This window comes from Erpetoichthys calabaricus, chromosome 7, assembly GCF_900747795.2.
Source record: "Erpetoichthys calabaricus chromosome 7, fErpCal1.3, whole genome shotgun sequence".
Taxonomy (NCBI): Eukaryota; Metazoa; Chordata; class Cladistia; order Polypteriformes; family Polypteridae; genus Erpetoichthys; species Erpetoichthys calabaricus.
This window is the reverse complement of record NC_041400.2, coordinates 29726745-29748573: the sequence shown is the minus strand read 5'-3', so window position 1 is coordinate 29748573 and position 21829 is coordinate 29726745. Positions and strand designations below refer to the sequence as shown.

General features: G+C 41.2%; 1 protein-coding gene across 1 annotated transcript in view; it reads right to left on the bottom strand.

Annotated features, from left to right (window-relative positions):
- Window positions 1-21829, bottom strand: part of ror2 (receptor tyrosine kinase-like orphan receptor 2) — a 245078-nt gene that overhangs the window by 73288 nt on the left and 149961 nt on the right. The window contains 1 exon segment of the mRNA XM_028804876.2: window positions 734-811. Within this exon segment, the coding sequence (XP_028660709.1) occupies window positions 734-811 (78 nt within the window).

Sequence of the window (21829 nt, the reverse complement as noted above, 5' to 3'; positions counted from 1 at the left end):
AGAGTCCCTATTGGCATTTACGGGATTTGAACCAGCAACCTTCCGATTGCCAGAGCAGATCCCTAGCCTCAAAGCCACCTCTCCGCCAAAAAGATAGTACTTTATTTTTTTGTTATTTAGGTTCCATGACTGGTGTTAAAGATACTGCATGGTGGCCAGGGAGCGTGATGCACATGCCATCTGACCCACATCATGATGGCCATGATGCATGGCATGACAACTCACATTAGTAAGTACCCAAAGACCTAGTGCTTATGCAATCAAAAAATAACTGTTTAGAAAGAATCTTTGATTTTGATTTAATTTGGTCTCAACTGTTACTGTGGTTTTGTTTTTTGTTAAACAATATAAGGATCTCCCGTGTTAAAGACATAGCCATGGCTCAGACAATTCTCTTGCGTAATTCCTAAAAAGAAATGTTTGCACAATTCTGCCTTTTTGTTTTTAATTAATGGTTCTGTTGGACACATCTTACTACCCAGCTCGAGCATAACAAAACATATCCTGCAGGGCATGCAAGTGACACACTCACCCAAACTTGTGCGTGTTTGAATATGGAAGAAAAAATAGAGTTACTATAGAAAAACCCAGGCACTTGGAAAACATGTTAATGTAAGAAAGCGGATGGCCAGACTGGAATTGACATTCGGGCTCCTTGGGCTGTGAGACAGCAGCACTAAGCACCACACCACTGTGTAGCTACTGCATATTACAAAAAACAAAGCCAGCCTACCTTTAGGTGTTGGCTGCCCTCGGTCTTGAGCATCTGCTAGTCCTAATGTCTCCCCTGCTTCAGATAAGCTGGCATCTTCTGTTGAGAAAAACACACGCACAAGTTAGCATTCATAAGGGCTGCATTTCACAGGGCACGGCAGAGGTTAGCATGAAAAATTTGCACTCTTGGCATACACCTTTGTTTTCTAATCTAGTCTGAAATGGCAGCAGTGAAGATCAATAATATTCATAGCATCACTGTGGCCTGTATATTTAATGTCTTGCACTCATATGAGCAGCCTGCTTAAAAATGTTGTTCTTTCCTATATAATTTCTACTTATCATTATTATATTACTTTGCTTGTTTTCCTTTGTATTATGCTTTGCTTATTTTTTGTATTCATTATTGTGCTATACAAAGACCATGAAAAAGTGATTTTTTTTTTTGTTTCAAGAGATTTATAGCGAAAGGATTATTTAACAGCTTGGATAATGGATGGATGGAATTTTTAAGCTCCTAGTTAGACACTAATTGGGCTACTGTACCACAATAATATTACCTTAAAGTTACAAAAACCCTTTTGAGAACTCACTACTGCTGGAGGCCAGGCATGCTGCAGTACCACCACCACTAACCTTCTCAATCATAGGACTTCTGAATTGCTAACCTTCCATCTTCCAGACTTTTCTCTAGGTTCTCACCACATCTGGACAATACCATAACCTGTGCATCAACAGGGCGTTAACTCATGGAGGGACAAGAAGGGAAGGAGGAACATCTACCTGACCTTATTCAAATGGAGTTTTATTGGCAGACAAACTGAAAAAAATATTTAGTATAAGCTAGGTATAAAATTATTATTTGTATCATGTTGTTTTAGTTATTTTGTCACCATTGTGGCTCTGAGGTGGCACCTTAAGTGGAATGATCTTTCCATACGGCGACTGCCAGCACAGAACACGGCCCATTAGTAGAGCCAGTGCTCTCTACTGGACACAATAATGAACGTGGTTGTGTTGGTGATACTATGGCTTTACTCAAAGAATGGTGCATGATACTGGCACTGCATGAGGATATTCTGTCTGCCATTATACAGAAGAAAAGCAGACCGGGATTTCAGTAAAGTAAGAAAAACAACTAGGCTCAGAAAGAGTCAATGTACAGACATATCAAAAATAACACAGACATGTTCATATGAAATTCTTATAGGAGAATTAAAACATAACAAAGACTAAGTACATTTGAAAATTACCAGTAAATAAACAAGGTAAAGTTTAGCTAAAGGCAGTAGGTAACAATGGCGCCTGGGGTATCTTTGAGACTGAGAACACCACATTAACATGCAACAGCGCTTACCAGGAAAGCATCAATACCGCTAACAGAGCACAGCACTAATAATGTCCAGGTAACTCACTTCATTTTACCATATCTTGGTTTTGTTCCCACATGCCAAAGAGGTGCATTTTAGCTTAACATCTGATGCTACATTGGCCATATAACTGAAAATGGTATCTTTTTTGTAACTGCTGGGACACATTAATATTTTTAATTTATTCTGTACTAATTAAAAATAAAAATACTTCAAAAAACAAAAAACATTTCAGTTCTGCCTATGCAGTAAAGTAAAGCGTTTTTTTTTTTTAATAAAACCTGTCTTTTAATCACTTTAGCTCACAAATAATGTGTGTTTGTGCTGCATATACTCAGTTACAATGGCCATCAGCCACTTAGAGCTGATCTACCAAATGGAAGATTTGTTAACATTAGGGCCAAATACCACGAGCCACTGTGTGAAAGCCTTGGGGCACTAAGCCTCAACTCAGGACGCCCCCAAAGTAATGTGGTGGACTCCCCACTGCACTCCTTCCTCATCTATGCCTGTGTGGCCAGACACCACTCCAACTCCAGCATTAAATTTGCTGATGACACCAACATTATAAGCCTGGTCGCTAACAACAATGCTGTGGTCTACAGAAGTGGTTTGTCTTCTGACCCAGTGGTGTCAGGACCACCACTTCACCCTTAACGTCAGCAAAACTAAAGCACTAATTATTAACATGAAGAAGCAGTAGGCAAACCACACGACAATGTGCAATGGAGGCTATGCTGTGGAGAGGGTCAGCAGCTTTAAATAATAATAATAATAATAATTCATTACATTTATATAGCGCTTTTCTCAGTACTCAAAGTGCTATCCACACAGGGAGGAACCGGGAAGCGAACTCACAATCTTCCACAGTCTCCTTACTACAGAGCAGCAGCACTACCACTGTGCCAATATATATATAGATGGCACAGGGCATCTCAGCTACTATCAAGAAGGCTCACCAACACCTTTACTTACTCTGACAGGCACAGAAAGTACAAACATGACTACCTGTGCTCACCAGCCACTACAGCTGTGCAGTTGAGTCCATCTTCACAGGCTGCTTAACTTCCTGGTGCAACTCCTGTTCAGCTCTGAACCACAAAGCACTCTAGGGGATAACTCATAACTTCTCAGAATATTACTGATACATAGCTGCTTTCTTTTCAGGACATATATAAACACACCCTGCCTGACAAAGATGAACATAATTGTTAAAGACCTAAGCTATCCTGCACAGTCGCTCTTCTCCCTTCCCTTTTCTGGAGAATGGTTCATGACCATCAGCATTCGCACCACTACACAAAGGTGTTTGTACCCTAACATTACATATAACATTACATACCTACCCAACAGTCTGCTATTGTTAATAGTCTTAGGGCGGAGTGGTGGCTCTGAGGCTAAGGATCTGCGCTGGTATCCCGAAGGTTGCCGGTTCGAATCCCCGTCACTGCCAAAAGAGATCCTACTCTGCTGGGCCCTTGAGCAAGGCCCTTAACCTGTAATTGCTCCAGGGGCGCTGTACAATGGCTGACCCTGCGCTCTGACCCCAAGGGGTATGTGAAAACTACCAAATTCCTAATACAAGAAATTGTATAAGGCGAAATAAAGAACAAAAAAAAAAAAAAACCTACAAGAAAAAAATCTTATTCTACTGTGTCCATGTGACAATAAACTATCAGTAATTTATTCAACTGATAATTATTCTACTGATCCAAATCATATTATGTGATATCGACTACTGCTAAATTCTGGTCTGTACTTGTAAAATTTTTATTTTTATACTGCATTGAGGATTTGTTCTGTTCTGTGTATTGTATTATATTGACCCCCCTTCTTTTTGCCACCCACTGCACGCCCAACCTACCTGGCAAGGGGTCTCTCTTTGTACTGCCTTTCCCAAGGTTTCCTCCATTTTTTCCCTACAAGGGTTTTTTTGGAAGTTTTTCCTTGTCTTCTTAGAGACTCAAGTCTGGGGGGCTGTCAAGAGGCAGGGCCTGTTAAAGCCCATTGCGGCACTTCTTGTGTGATTTTGCGCTATACACAAATAAATTGTATTGTATTGTATAATAGCTGTATAGTTCAGAAAAGAAAGTGAACAATGAACACAGGATGTAAAAACATGCATGGCAACTCCATTCACCATCCATGATAGCTCTCTGAAGAAACTAAAGATCCAATACAAGCGAGGAACTGGGAGAAATGCACATGATGTTAGAATGGAGGCTTAGTTTTCTAAATATTTCTTCAAGCCAAACTAGAATGAAAGGGCGTGGGAGCCACGCCAGCCTCATCCCAAACAAAACTTGTCTGCTGAGCCTCTAATGACAGTGTTAGGTGAGTGCGGCGAGGCCGTTCTCGTTTGTCTGTTTACATCTACGAAATCCATTTCATCCGGCGGTTGTAGCTATCGGACAGGCAGTTTGTAATTAGGCAGGCGCTGCCCCCGGGGATTCTACGGAATGCGTTTGTAATTTGTGTTTAAATGCTGTTGGCTGGCTTCTTCTTGTGTTTCTTGATCTAATAAAACTTCTCAAGAATGAAGGTGGCCCACTTAAGTCACTCTCACTTGGAAGCTGCTTGTCTTGCAGTTCTCACTTTGGGGTGACAGCCTAACAATTTTGTTCCTTGGGCTGGTATTAGAGACTTAGACTGGATTCATTATAGAATCAGACAGCCACTTTTGTTACATGTCTATACCTCTGTTTTCTGCAAGCAACTAAGATGCTGTCCTCATGATAAGACCGTTTAAAAAAAATTATTGTTGGGAAGCTCAAATGACGGGACAAGCTGTACACCCCATCTTGCCAAAATGTGCAGGAAATAGCTCAGCAATGTGGGACTCACCTTCCAACCATTGTAAAGCACTTTTGTTGGTACCCTTCTAATCCAGCTTGTCACTTCAAGTGTCACAGAGGTGAACACTGTGTGTAAACTAAATCCTATTTACTGCTGTTTTAACATATGTGATGCTGTGTGTCACAAAGCCACTGCAAAGATGGCAAATGCAGCTTTTATTGGGACACTAGCAACTCGGATCAGTAGTGTACTTGAAGTAAGGGCTTAAGAATGAGTTAGGAATTGGCTAAGTAAGTATGCACATGTGATCGAGAGACCAGAGCAGCCATCTCACATTAACAGCTGTGGGTGTCAGTAGCAAAGCACCTACACTGCCATATACAGTAAAAGATGTGAGACCAGCGAGAGAAGGGAGGAAAAAGAAATGGAAGAGGATGGAAGGTCAATATCGAAAGCCAGCAGGAGAACCCAAGTGAGATTCAGGTGGAGGTCTCTGGAGCTCCAAGGAGATGGCAATTAGAATGAGCAAGGGGTAGGTTAAGGGCTCTAGAGTCACTGCAGATGCTGAAGGAGACGGCAATGAGTAGAGCGGACTCTGAGAAACTCTCAGCGAATAGCTGAGCTGGCAGGGGCGGCTGGGAGGGAGCCGAAAGAACTGATACCCTTGGCGTCTTAAGTCTGCTGATTTATTGTTGAGTGTGAGCAGAGGGAATGGGAGGTTTGCTGGTGGTAGAGGAACTATGGCGGACTGTGATTTTCAATTTTTGATCTGTTTCTTCTCAAACTGCTCTCTTTTATAATCTATTTATTGAAGGATATTTATAACACTTTGAACTTTTTCTTTATTTGTAACAAACATGCACTTTGAACTTCTTTGCACCAAGAAACTGTTGTTGTGTCCTCATTTTGCTACTCATCTAACCTAAATCAATGAACCACAAGATGCCCCAACAAGGGACAATGCCATGGTCTGCTGGCACATGGCATCACTTCATATAACATGAGTCCATACAGTTTATTGTAAGAGTGTCTATCCATTTCTTAAACGTTATTCTGGTTGCCAGTACTGCTGTCATACAGCTGCAGTAACCTAGATCTGACTCCAGACCTGGTGATTGAGTGGTGTTTCCTAGTTTCTGTGTACAAAACTTCATCCCTCCATCTCAATGAAATACACACCAAGCTAACTGGTAAATCTCAGTTGAACTCGTATGGATGATTGGGGTGTGAGAGTGAATGTGCTCGCTGATGGCCTGGCATCTTGGTCATGCCTGTTTCCTGTCTTCACTAGACGATATCATAGCCTCTGCATGGCTCTGCAAAGTAGAAAAATGAGTGCAGAAAAGGAATAGATGAGTAATCTGTAGCAAATAATAAATCCTAGGCCAAGCCTTCCACTTCCTTTCTTGCACAGAAAAACCCAACCAGGTTGCATCCCATTGCTCGCACTATGCTATATTTTCGTTGTTTACGTTAGGATGTTGGTTTATTCGAGATGTAATGAGTGCCATTTAATTGAAGACCCTTAAACAGACAGACATAGAAAGTGAGAGGCACAATATATATGAATCTCTGCGCTTTACCCATCTATCTGTCCTCCTCTTTTCCAGCCCTGTTAGTCCAAAGCAGTGCCATAAGGAGTTGAAGATCAAGGGAGCATCCAACTCTGAATGGGATGTTGAACCAAACACTTCTCACCAACACACCCCAAACTCATTGACACCAGGCTAACTCTGAATCATTTAGCCTTCCATCCATTATCCAACCTGCTATATCCTAACTACAGGGTCACAGGGGTCTGCTGGAGCCAATCCCAGCCAACACAGGGCGCAAGGCAGGAAACAAACCCCGGGCAGGGCGCCAGCTCACCACAGGGCACATACACCCACACACCAAGCACACACCAGGATCGCCAATGCACCTAACTTACATGTCTTTGGACTGTGGGAGGAAACCCACGCAGATACGGAGAGAACATGCAAACTCCACACACAGAGGACCCTGAATCATCTAATAAATATGTTTTCAGACTGAAGAACTTAGGACTGAATTTCTGTTAAATTTTGATTCAAGGGCTAGGAGTGTTTATAGTATTAGACATTTTGTTTTAAAACCTTATAATTTTCTGATCCTATTAAATTTAATTCGATGGTGCCAGGGACCCAAAGTCTATCTAGCCCAGAAGCACAGGAGCACAGGGTGCAATGAACACTCACTATTAGGATGCTGGCCCATTGCAGGGCACACTCTCTAACACATCCACACTCATTAGAACAACTGGGACGAGAACAGACAATTCAACCCAACAAACTCCTCCATCTTATTCACCGACATCAGGTTTACTCGACTCCAGTCCAGGAGGTCTGCAATAAGTGCAGGTTTTCATTCCAAACAGTTTTGTAACTAGAAGCCAAGCCTAGAAGATCCCTTTGAGCTAAGCTGCAACTTGCATTTACATACTCATGAAGTCAGAGCTCTTGACTTCCTGCATCCTTGTGTACTTATTAATTTATTTGATTAGGACCTTCACCCATAGTGCTTTATAAATCACTTCTTTAACATTATGCTATTTATGTTACTCGTATGTGACATTGTGTTATGTTATAAGCAACTCCAAATCTACCAAGTTAAATTCCTGTACATTAAGTACTGGTGAATAAAAGTGATTCTGATTCTGATAAAAGAAGTGTTGTCTTAATTCTATCATTGACATGCATGCAAATTAAATAATTTACAAAGGATTACACAGTGGTCAGCTGTGGGTATGAATTTCCACTCATTTGGATTACAGTCCAGCACCCTAAGTAGGTCACAAGTTGAAGTGGTCATTGCTTAAAATGATCAAGCGACACCCCTTACTGTCTTGGACTTATACAGTTAAACTGAAATGGGTTCTCAGCACTTACTGTATACTGGGCTCCTCTAAAATGATCTTTTTTTTTAACATTTGTACAACTCTAAGAGGGTGCCATGGTGGGCAATGGTAGAGCTGTTGCCTCACAGTAAGGAGACCAGGGTTTGCATCCCTGGTCCTTCCTCCATGGAGTTTGCATGTTCTCCCTGGGTTTCCTTTAGGCGCTCCAGTTTCCTTCCACAGTCCAAACACATGCATGTTAGGTGCATTGGTGATACTAAATTGGCCCTAGTATGTGGCTGGGGTGTTTGTGTTTGTGTGTGTGCTCGCCCTGTGATGGACTGGCATCCTGTCCAGGGTTTGTTCCTGCTATGCACTGTATGGTAGCGGGACCCTGTTCAGGACTACACTGTTTAGAAAATGACTTACTGACTGACTGACATCTCTAAGAGAGGCCAAGCTCTTCACATCATATGCAAAGGAAAATAAACAAAACTTACACAAATGACCTAAGTGTGTATGTCCCTTGCACCTCATTGTACACAGTGGAGAGCGTGTGGCATGGAACTTCAGACCTCCTCCTTGGGTCACCTTTTGACCGAGAGCTCAATACAAACTCTCTAAATCAACAAACAATGTGGAAGTTAATTCCTTGTTAAGCATTTCCCTCATTCTCCTCCGGATGAACACAAATGACCCTTGTGAGGGGAAGTAAAGGGCCAGGGAGAGCTGACCAGCTCCTTAAAAGTGGGGGCGGGTGAGTGAACAGAATGGAAAGTGCCCTTATGGAGCTGAATCAAAGTCTTCCTCTGAACATTCCTCTTTATCAGTATCCAGAGCTCATGGCAACCAAAGCTAACTATCTCTCTATTATATTGGAAAGAAAGAAAGAAAGAAAGAAAGAAAGAAAGAAAGAAAGAAAGAAAGAAAGAAAGAAAGAAAGAAAGAAAGAAAGAAAGAAAGAAAGAAAGAAAGAAAGAAAGAAGATAATAAGTGAAGGAAAGTAAAATATTTGATTATCAGACACTCATGGCTTCTGTTCCTTTTGTAATGGCGTCTTGAATCTGTCAGATTCATTTGCCAACATTTGTGAAGCAGAATCACAACGAACTGAGTCACCCAGACCAGATGAGCCATGGAGTTTCCAGGCAAGATAACGGTATCAAGCTTACTGGGCACACAAAAACTCCACATACTTTACAACAAAACTGGCAAACTGGTCCAAGCAGGTAGCAATCGGGTTCACCAGCACTGGAGTCAGCAGTAGCAAAGTCAACAACCAAATGTTTAGGCTCGTTTCTCTGGAGTACCCTCATCCCAGTTATATCCATTTCATTTTAGTAGACTGAATGACTGTCATCTACATCGGCCCAGTTGCATTTCCAGTCCTTCAGTTCAGAAGCTCTGAAGGTAACATGAGGTTTGTTGCAATGTGAACTAAAGCAAGTGTAGCGATAAGAAAAACAAAAAAGGACTTGCCTGTGTGGTAAATAAGATGACTACAGCAATAGATGAACCTTAGTACTAAGCAAATCACTGTTGCTCTCTAAAGGCAATCAATCAAAATATTATATTTAATTTTTTCCTATAAAATGTACCAATGTGCAATTAGGAAATCAACATTTTGATGTGTAAAGGAGTGTGAAAAACACCTTAAATAGACACTGCCCAGTGGGAGATGAGGAGTGAATGAGAATGCAACGAGCACACTAAGTTTGGTCAGACAAATGAGCATGGATGACATGTTTTACAACATTGTGTGAGTGTCATGCTCCATTTAAAACACACGAACAGCCCGGTGGGGACAGCTAGAACATTGCATTTCATAAGACCCTACGTGTATACAATATTTAAGACTGTGTGTTTAGAAACCAGTGTTTGGTTAATGATGTGCCATTTATTTCAACTCATCCCATTCGGCAAATTCACTGGTTGCGAAGCAAAAAGGCACAACTGAGCTCACAGACTCCACACTATTTATGAAAGAAATGGCTGTTATGGTACCACTTAGTTTGAAATATTTTTTCTCCATTATCAAGTGCCTGTTTAAGATTTCCTATTTTCATTGATAGTTTTTTTTGGGGCACAGACTGATTTTAGTTGTAATTTTATTTGACGGTGGTTGAAAGTATCTTCCACCTTGTCTGATGCCATTTTGGTTTTCTACACCCATCGGCATTTTGAGGTGACAGTATAAAGGTCAGTGTCATGCACTTCCTTGTTACCTGTGATTGTGGATACAAATAAAAAGACTTTTCCATGTATTAATAGTGGATAGGACTTCTCAGGTTCTAAATCTTTTGCAATGTTCTTGTTTGGTTTAGCGCCTTTCGCATAGTTGTCTCAGTACTGATGTTCTGGTAATGATTTTTGAGCTCTTTTATTGACAATGTTTCATCTACTAGTCTGTAGTTACTAGGGTGTTGTACCGTGTTAGCCATTATGAATGAAGTGAGAAGTCAAGCAAACATGACACCTTTTATTGGCAATCTAAAAAGATTACAACATGCAAGCTTTCGAGGCAACTCAGGCCCCTTCTTCGGGCAAAATGTAATAGAGAAACTGAACAGAATACAGAATCTACTAGTCTGTTCATTCTAAATCTGCTACTTTTTAAACTCTTGGGGGAACAACGGGAAGGGGTCTTTTACTCTGAGCTGGTGGTTGTATGCCATGCAGACTTGATTTGAGAAGGCAGATGCCCACATGTATCAGTGGGTGAGTACACACTGTCCAATGTTGAGCAGCTCACTCTCTCGTGAGCCCTGCTACCCTGCTGCTTTCACTCCTCACACAGTCATGCAATTCCTTAGCTCTCTTATCTTTCCTTTTACAGGCCAATAAACATTTTGTGAAGGGATTGATGGACTTAAACATTAAACTGCCAAGCTGCTCCAAAGATAACCAAACTGGCTGTACTGCTGGGCACAAGTGAAGGAGGAGAAGCAGCACATGCAGTTTCTTTCACCACAAAGTTCTTCAAAAGCACTGGACATGAAAAGAATTTCAACCCCATCACAGACTGGCTATATGCCGTAACATGCCAGCACTCCATCTACACAGACACAAGCCCAACTGCATTAAGCACTTGTGATTTGCAAGTTGCTTTGGAGAAAAGCATGAACTAAATAAATGAACAAACATTTACAGCTTTGTGAACAAATGCAATAGCATCACCCCTGTGTTGAGAATTAAGGGAAAATATCAGAACGAGCCTTTTGCATTTCCCAGGTTTTTGTTTCACTCCACTATTCAATGCCACCTTGATGGCCAAAGATTATCTGTCATCAGACTCATGAAAGAGCAGGAAAGTGACTGCCTGACCACTAGAAGAAATGGCTGCCAGACACTTTCCATTGTTATCACTCAGCCCACCGCCATTCTGCTCATTGAGCAGTGATGAACCCCTTAGTCGTCTTCGCAGAAGCTACTCACAGTTTCTATCATGAATGGTGTTTTATATATATTAAAAAAAACCTCAAAATTATGCTTCAACTGCTCGTATAAAAAAAGATTCCCCAAGGGATAAAAGTAAGGAATAAAAACAGCTTGTGTAACATGTGAGCACCACATCTTGGCACAGCCATCCACCAAACAACTACTTGCTTTGCTTTGCATTGAAGGTCACGAGCACGGGGCGCAGTGGTCTGCCTCATAATGTCTTCTAGTTTTCTTCTTGTGAGTTGCTCAAATCAAACTGCAGTCAATACCAGAGTCCAGGTGAATGAAATAAGCCAATGGCAGGCATAAACATAAACCCTCAAACTCATCACTATGAGTGACCACACACTGGCCTTGCCCTCTTCTGCCCTACAAACCCCTATGCACTAGTTGTGTTACACTGAATACTGAAAAGATACAACCCTCCTTTTGTACCTCTGGTTACAGATCTCATCCACCACCTCAGCCCAAACTCCTCACAATGAAAGGTGTTAAGCAAAATTTAATATGTGATGGAAAACCTTGAGGGCACAATGGTTACTATTTGTGCCTCACAGTGTAGACACCAGACTAGGAATCCAAGGCTTATGGGTACAAAATTGGCTCAAACTAAACAAGTAAACGGTTATAGTGAGGGGACGTTTTACAGAATTAGATGATGTTAAAAAGGGAGCCCTTTAGGATTCAGTGCTGAATGAGCTACTCTTTTTAATATACATGAACCAATCTGGATAAGATGATGTTTTCAGATGATACCAAACTAGGGGAGTGACAGACAATGTGCAGATTTGTGGCAGATAAAATTTAATGTAACTAAATGTAAGGTAATACATGTAGGAAGAAGAAATGTTTTATTTGAATACACAAAAGAAGGTTTGAAACTTGGAAGTACACCTTATGAGAAAGACTTAGGTGTCCTAGTGGACTCATGACCGTCTACATCTAGGCAGAGTGGTCAAACAAAGCGAACAGGCTGTTAATGTACAAAAGCAATCAAGAAGGCTAACAGAATGTTAAGTTATATGCCATGATGTGCGAGGTACAAGTCAAGGGAGGCTAAGCTTAAGATATAAAGCACACTAGTGAGGCCTCGTCTGGAGTTCTGTGAGCGTTTTGGTCTCCATATTACAAAAGAGACATAGCAGCACTAGAGAAAGTCTGAATGTAAAAAAAAATTAACTGAAGAAGAATATGAGAGCACGTCATGGTGATTTGTGCCTTATAATGTGAAGCTAATGAATCTGACATAAAATCACCTTCACAGCACAGCTGAGGTTTTAGTTGTTGAACCAACCCACAACAAATTCTTGACATTGCAAACTTTACTGCCCATCTGTTTACAGAGAGTTGAATGCCGTCACCCACAGCAAGACGCTCAGTGCAGAAGAAAAAGAACAACGTGTCAACAGCTTTAAGAAATCCTCATACAAATGCTAACAGCCAATTTTACAATTTGTCGCTTGACTCCGGGAAGCTGAATCACACTGGTGGAAATGTGGCGAGATGTCTACAAATGCATGCTCTCGGCCCACGGCTGTTCCGAGTTGTTGAGATATGTTTGTTAACCTAACGGCAGTGCTTAGTCAGCACAGATCACTTCAAAAGTGAGCACAAGTGCTGACAGATATGGAGTCCAATTAAAGTTTCTTTAACAACTAAATAAAAACTCACTTTGATAGTTCTGAGTAATACAACCTACAAAATGGTCTTCAGATACAGAATGCTTACACTCTAAACAGAAAATGCTCGGCATCAGCTTGATGATTTGACCAAACAGGCGCTGCTCCCTCTTGGACTCGCTGTGCTGGGTTCTAATCCCACACCTGACTGTTGTCTGTGTGGACTTTGTTCTCTCTGAGGGTGTGTGGGTTTTCCTCACACAGCCACATGAACTAGTGATTCTTATTTGTGCAAGTCTTATATTTTTATGTGGTCATTATTGTCACTTGTACAAAGTACAGAGACATTCTTACTTGCGCACTGTGATTTGTGTTGCCACGATTAGCTTTAGCTCTCCTAGGCCCCTGAACGTGATTATGTGGGTTTGAGAATGACACGCTACGGTATGTTTTGTCCAAATTCCAGGGCTGAGTACTTCAAGGACTCGCTAAGGGCACGTGCTGGGGCTTCAGCTGGTAACGTCGTGGCTTGAGGTCAAAAATCCTTGCCAGTAGGCCACACTGCTTAGACACAAACAAGTAAAACAGAGCTCTTTGGTAAACTGCAGTATTTCTTCTCCCACCAAGACTAGCTTACAGGACCATTCATAAGGCAATAAAGACTTTTCCTTTCTTTGCCAATCATCTATAACTCATGTTGTCATGTTGTCACAGGAGAAAAGATACACTTAAGATTGCAGGAAAAGCCTTTATAGAAGGTCAAGAGGTGACGTCTGCTACAACAGCCCTACCATTTTAAATATATGTGCAGCACAGTGGTTGATCCTGTTGGATCTTGTCTCGGGGGACCAGCATTCAAGCTCCAGCCGGCTCACTGTCTATGTGGCATGTGCACACTCACCCTTTGTCAGCACCGAGTTCTTCAGAGTACTCCCACATCTGTAAGAAAGTCCAAATTGGTGACTGCAAATTGTCCTGGTGTTAGTGATCGAGGACATATGCATGTCACATACAAATTATATAATGGCAGCCCATTCGGAGTTGGTCATTAGGCAAAAGAATAGGGAAGACATGCCAACTTAGCACAAACTATGTGAGGATCTCAACTCAGGTTGTTAGAGCTCCAGGACATCACCATTAAGCACTCAAGGTACATGTCCTCTTTTATTACCGTATTTTACTCATGGATAAGTTCTCCTTCATTAGCTACCGGGGCACTTTGCTTCACATTGTGACACATCCAGGGCACAAAGCTGTGTTTTCAATTTCTAGGGTTCATTTAGTTACAAAGAAAACTCGCTCTTACAAACATAAATCAGACCAATACAAGAAGAGCTGAATGTCAAGTCCCTTAACACACAAGTCTAATAATACACGACAGTGAAAATCTTTATAAGTAATTGTTTCTCTAAAGCAAGCACTACCAGATGGAGTAGAAGTCCTCTCCCCACTGCATGAAAGCTCTGAAGATGTCTTTGAATTTTATTGCGTCAGATAAGACTGAGATAACATCAATGCGTTGATGAGTTATTACATTTTCTTTTGTAATTTCAAGTTTGCTTTTTCAATTAAAATATAGAGTACTTAAAAAAAGTCTGTCACTTTAATCTGTGCAATGCAGAGCCCAGAATGCCACAATATCAGTTCTGCATATGTTGGTATGAGGGAGGTATGCAATTAGTGATTAAAAGTCTAAGGAAAGCAAGTGAAAACGTCACCATGTGAAAAGTACGCCTCATATTAGCACTTCAGCCATGGGGCCAATTCACAGCTTCACAAACTGCAAATGACAAACCCTGAAACAGGACACTGCGACTTAACAAACCAATGGATGAGGGGAGAGGAGAGGCTTCATATCAAAAACCTCATCCCAATTCAACAAGCTTTTCTTGCATGCATGAAAGGATTTTCCCCTAAGTGTTTTTAATAATAAAATATGTGTCTTGGATGTTGCGAACATTTGACTGAATACCTGACATTTGGATTATGCAACAAGACTTTTTCATGGATAGTTTTGTTTGCTGCTGATTACAGTCACCTCCTATTGAAGTCCGTTGTATCAGAGGTTCTGTTATCTCCATTATCCTTGAAAACATAAGAGCTAATGTGCCATGCTAGACAGACAGAAAGCTGGAACTTGTGAAATTAAACATATGCCAATACGCACCTGAATTTCACATGCAATATAACCATGTGAGCCTGTCTAGACAGAGCGAGTATCTCTGTGACCACAGATGAGCAACCTCTTCTGACGGCCTGTGTTTGATTAACAGACACAACTGCCATCAATGGGAAAGTGCGTGAGGTAGAAGGAAAATGTGTAGAGGGGGAAGCAATGCTATGTATGTATGTATGTAGGTATGTAGGTAGGTAGGTAGATAGGTAGATAGATACTTTATTAATCCACAAGGGGAAATTCACATACTCCAGTGCAAGTTAAAAAATGCAAGGTGGCGTGTATAACAGGGTGTATATGCAGGTATAGCAGACAATATAATTGTTATAACATTGTATAATGTTAACGTTTACCCCCCCCCCCCCCCGCCCCCGGTGGAATTGAAGAGTCGCATAGTGTGGGGAAGGAACGGTCTCAGTCTGTCAGAGGAGCAGGACATTGACAGCAGTCTGTCGCTGAAGCTGCTCCTCTGTCTGGAGATGATACTGTTCAGTGGATGCAGTGGATTCTCCATGATTGACAGGAGCCTGCTCAGCGCCCGTCGCTCTGCCACAGATGTCAAACTGTCCAGCTCTGTGCCTACAATAGAGTCTGCCTTCCTCACCAGTTTGTCCAGGTGTGAGGCGTCCCTCTTCTTTATGCTGCCCTCCCCAGCACACCACCAGCGTAGAAGAGGGCGCTCACCACAACCGTCTGATAGAACATCTGCAGCATCTTATTGCAGATGTTGAAGGACGCCAGCCTTCTATGGAAGTATAGTTGGCTCTGTCCCTTCTTACACAGAGCATCAGTATTGGCAGTCCAGTCCAGTTTATCATCCAGCTGCACTCCCAGGTATTTATAGGTCTGCACCCTCTGCACACAGTCACCTCTGATGATCACGGGGTCCATGAGGGGTCTGGGCCTCCTAAAATCCACCACCAGCTCCTTGGTTTTGCTGGTGTTCAGGTGTAGGTGGTTTGAGTCGCACCATTTAACAAAGTCCTTGATTAGGTTCCTATACTCCTCCTCCTGCCCATTTCTGATGCAGCCCACGATAGCAGTGTCGTCAGCGAACTTTAGCACGTGGCAGGACTCAGAGTTATATTGGAAAAGTAAAAAGCAAAATAAAAATCTAATGCCTGCCACAATACTAAACCAGGTGCTTACTTTGGCAGCGTGAATGTGTCAATTGGGTGGGTAAAAGAAGATCTGAACATTTTCCACACACTTGCTCCAACATTCTCTGTGCCAAATAGAAGCTAGTTGGAATTAGGAAAAATAAAGTCTAAACAGAAACACTTCTTTTAGCTTGGCATAATGACCCGGCTTACTTATATATAAAATCGAACATCAAATATAGTAGGACCAGTAACAGCACACTGTACGATAACATGCAGTAAATATACTTGACTTGAGCATTCTTAGTTTTCATTCTCTTTCTCTGTATGTTTAGCATTCGTTTTCTCAGAGGTTGATGCTCTTGCTGCTTCCTGAGCAGCCTTCTTCTCTCCACCCTAGCGACCTGCTTCTTCTCGTCTTTCGTTGGCATCTTTTCACGTTAAAACTGATTAAGTCAGTGTTTGTGTTGCAATTACTTAGTACGTTTTCTTAAATTTTTCACTTAAGCTGGCACTTAAGTCTTCACTCTGCCTCAAGAATGATTTAAGATATGAAGAGGTAGGGGAAGTGACGGCGAAGGTGGTAGGGATGAGAACGGCACCTGTACATAGGCGCCTACAATAAAATAAAATAAAAATAAAAAGAGGAATAATCTTGTAGGTCAATAATCACCCCGAAAGTGTATAGTAGACTTCACGTGGTATATGTGTACCAAATTTTAGGTCAATAGATCAAATGGTTTGCGAGCTACTGGTGATTTAAACTCCTGGACAGACAAACGGACAGCCACGGTAGCGTATTATATATAAAGATTAGTAAGTCAATATGAAACCAACCCCGTTACATTAGTATCAAAGCTCTGTGAAGAACCAGGCCATAAGCCACCATCATCAGAGCCCCCCTGGTATTGCATCCAGCATCAGGGAGAAGGTGCAGTGCACTGGCCAACAAGACTGGCTCAGGTCAGTGATATCTGAGTTAATGAAGGTGAGAGCGTGTGTGTGCCTAGCAAAAGACCCGCGGCCCACCCAGGGTTAGCTCCTGACTTGCACTCAATGCTCCAGCTACCCATGACAGAGCATTGGATTCAGCAGGCTCAGATAAATGATGGCTTGGGATGCTATTTTTTAAGGTACACATTGTTGAGTGTTTAAAAATAACCTCCACTCACCAGTTTTAGACAGGAAAGATTGGGAGGGAGAGGTAGAAGAGAGATGGGGCTTACCAAATTACCTTTATTCCTCTTTTTACACTTATTGGAACATAAAGATATAATCATACTAAAAACGCAGCTCCACCACCCAGGAGAATTGGCAAACGCTCAAATAGGAGCCACACTAGTGCACACAGTCTGAAGGAATACTACACGTAACAGCCTAGAGACAAACAACAAGACCTAATACGCTAGGTTTGCAACATTAGGATTCCTCAGATGCACATTAATAGCTGTGGCATTAAAAATACCACTAAAAAGCAGCTGCCTGCCCACCACTGTACGACACTGTAAGGCTGCGTAATTGCATGTCAGCAGGAATGTTCAATTCTTTTCCCTCAGATCTACAACACAAATTACAGCATAATGACAGTTCCATCCACAGACATAAATCTTGTTCCAAGAAATATTAGAGGTTTTCTGTTTATTGTGAAGAATTTTGGTAGTCATAACAGGATGGCTAAATTTAAAAGCTAAGGCGCTGTTAAAGAAGCAGGCCACTTGGGATTTACCCCAGATGTGACAAGGGGTTTTCTATGTGCCACCCGCAGAAAGAAATCCTTTCAACAAACAACCAAAAAGTGATTTGTATAGCAGGAGGATTGTGATGAATAGAACATAACCCAGAGTTACGCCACTACAACATGAGCAAACAGCCAGGGGTAAATTATAAGCCGTACCAAACTGACAGCAAGCATGCCCTGTCTGGCACTGTCAGTAGGGCTTTTTCAAGCAGATGGCACAAGTCACCATCACCAACACTGTGTGCATGTCACAAAGTATTACACAAGGAGAAAAAAATCTCAATTACGTTTTGATATGATACCAAAATACAAGCTAACTGAGCCAACAGAGTGACCACTCTCACAATCAATAGCACCCTTTCGTCCATTATCCAAACCCTCTTAATATAATTATTGGGCCACAGGGACCCTGAACCGATTCTGGTAGCTATGATCACAAGATATAAAAGCTACCCCAGATAGGATACTAGTCCACTGCAGGGTACACTCACACACATCCTACGCAGACTCTGTAAGCCCAATTTAGAGTCTCCAAGTAACCTAATATGCATGTTTAAATTAGGCGGAAGTAGGAGTCTCAAAATTAAAAATCTTCATGGGTAAGAATTATCCATGATTGGTTTATGAGTCAACAGAAAGCTAATGAAGTGTACAATGACAGCACTAAACCTGAGGGAGGGTCATTACAAATAGCTGGGCAGCACAGTGGTGCAGGGCTTAGTGCTGCTGGCCCGCACATCAGGCATCCATATCTACAAAACACTCTTCAATGACAACTTTCACACAGTGCACGCTGGAATCTGAATAAATGTCTCTGGGATTTTGACAGGCTTTGCTAATATTATGCAGTAACATCAAACCAGTTTAGATTCCACAGGTACAAAACCTTTTTATTCTGACTTATAACTGATGTCATATACTATTTGAAATTGGAAAAAATCAGATTCTCACTTAGAGGATCTGTGCAGAACGTTTTCAAAACCTGGCAGGATCTAATCAATAATATTTTAGAATAAGCTCTTAAAGCACTGAGGAAGCAGATTCTCTCCCCTTTTCTTTTTCTTCTCCATTTATCTTTATTCACTTATTAATTCATCTATCTACTTATTTTTACTAGCTTTACGATTTATTCTGCCGGCCATGCTCTCTCTCTCTCAGGGGTAAGGGTTGACTTGTTTTTGATCCTATTTTTGTAAAAATTGATCTATTTGTATGGAATGATTTCAATAAAATCAATTAAAAAAAAACAAAAAACTGTTTATTCTTTGTAAGAGGCTGATGGTTACTTCATTCATCTTCTCATCCTTCTATTCATGTGCTATACGTTTTAAGACCTATATTTCAGTCATAAAATCAAAAGATGTGAAGCTCCTATCTAGATGCCATTCCTTGTCCCGTTTCCTGAAAATGAAATCCTTCTGGTTTTCCACACAGTTGTGTTTTATTTACTATTACGTGCTCTATGAGCCAGCATACTTCTGAAACAGACAGCCAATAGTCCACCTCTCGGGCACAGTGGCCTGCGAAAAGGTGACAATAGCCATGTCACCAGGTGAAAAGAGCTGTAACTTAAACTAAAAAAAAAAAAAAAAGATTTAAAAATGCATATACAGAGGATGCTCAAATATTGATAACTAAAAATAAAGAGGCTGATATCATTAAAAGGCTATATCTAGAATTCCCTGGGCTGTTTTGTTATCCATGTTGTAAGATGAATAGAACAACATTCAAAAAAAAAAAGTCCAGAAAAGAACAGGAGATCTTAAAATGAAGAGAATGAATTTTCAGAGAAAAAAGACCTACAGTACGATGAACGTTGATGCTAGCTATTACTTTAAAACAAGTTCTTCCACAAGGATACATAGGCGCGGCTGGTTAATAGCAAACTAGTCTCAGATGTTTCTAAACATTTTCTTTAGCAGTTGTGCTTAGCTGTGCAGCACAAACTGGCAAAACGGGAGATCTTTGTAAAGCAGAATGCAAAGTCAAGAAGTTGCATATGGCAGAATGGCGTTATCCTGCCAAAAGGCTTTTTATTAAGAATGTTAAACATTTCTCTTTTGTAATTTTCTACTTGGTCATATGTAATCGATCCGGATTTGATTACATTATACACAAAGAAAAAGGGAAAAGAAAATGTTTCCTGAGCAACATCTTAAAATGTACAGTATTGATGAAGCAATGTTCAGGCAATTATAGCTAGTACCTTATTGTTTGGATATCTTTTTCTCTTTTTTGTCCTCTTGTGCCCTCTGATAGGACAATACATCTCTCTATTATAATAAAAAAAATCCTGGGACGAGACGGTGACTTTTGCCATGAGATTCTGTCAAGTTAAGCCCTACTTACAACCATTTTCAAACAAGATCACGGTCATCTAACCTCAGTCGTGTGAATGCTTTTGGCAGACACACTTCCTGCGCTCTCAGCCCTTATGAATTTTATCAGGACAATAATTTTATACGTTCTAGATGACACGTCAACAGCTAAGCGAAGAAGAAAGAGCATGGGCAAACATTTGAAAAAGTCAGGTAATTTATTAGAGAGAAAGAAACTAAATTCTCTCATGGGCAGATACATGTTGCGTTGTCACAATATAAGTCCAAACACGGAATCAAAATTCAATGTGATCTAGAAGAAAAGTTAATTCCAAATATTGTTTTTACAAAAGTTTTAAAGTAAAAGTGAAAATAATGCATATGTAACAATTCCCATGAAGATAATAATCTCTTTAAATTGTATATCCGGTTAACCAAACCCGGGGCTAGGTGAGCAAAGTGAGCAGGAGGTCGAGCCCCCTAGTTAAGTAAACAAAATAGAAGCTGGATACTGTAAAGTTTTAATGGTAAAATTAGTGGGAAACAGTCCCACCAGGTCAGTCAGTCAGTCAGTCATTGTCCAACCCGCTATATCCCAACACAGGGTCACGGGGGTCTGCTGGAGCCAATCCCAGCCAACACAGGGCGCAAGGCAGGAATGCCAGCACACCACAGGGCACACACACACACACCCACCCACCCACACACCAAGCACACACTAGGGACAATTTAGGATTGCCAATGCACCTAACCTGCATGTCTTTGGACTGTGGGAGGAAATCCACACAGACATGGGGAGAACATGCAAACCCGGAAAGCAAACCCAGGTCTCCTTACTGCGAGCCAGCAGCACTACCACTGCGCCACCGTGCCGCCCTAGTACACCAGGTTTTCATCTAAAATAATTAAGAAATAATCTAAAGTGAGTCAGAGTACATATTCATTAATTTCTTTCTTTCCTGAAACTAAGCTAGTTGACCATGGGTAAATATGTTTAAGAAAAATAATAAACATTGACTTCATTTAATAACCAGTCTGTGTTCATTTAAATAGTCACTGCACGCAGAACCTTGGATATAACCAAAAGCCAGAATAAAATACAAGGAAGTGACAGATAGCAAAATGTCAGAATTGGTGCACAACCATGACACCAAAGATGGAAGTATCCGTATCAGCCCATAATTTTCATTCCAGTGAATCCTTAGATGCTATAGTGACTTTAAACTCCAGCAGTCTTTTACTTAGTGGCTCACTAAACCTGCTCATTGCTTTACTCGCTTCTGACATCACAATACTTTAGGTTGTACAAATGGTTGCGTCTTTTATGAGCCATGACCACTTCATGGTACAATGATGCTTCACTGCCCTTCCAGACTGCTTTGTATTTTCCTCGATACGTAAGCCAAAAAAAAGCTACACTTGACTGCTGCATGCTATCTGTGACAGTGACACAATCACTACCATTTATTTCTCCTGCACCCCACCTTAGTGGTGACAGATTGTCAAACCACTTAGTCTACTATGCTTTATAATCATCTCAGTGCGGCTAGCTTATGAAAATAAACCAATGACCCTAGCATTGCACATCATAAACATCCTGCTGGTGACTGTAGTGAAGAAAGCAAGCTAGCTAATCTCGGAGACTGCTTTATTCTCCAGATGGGACTTGTGTCTATGGGTTATTCGGAGGTAAACATTGCATT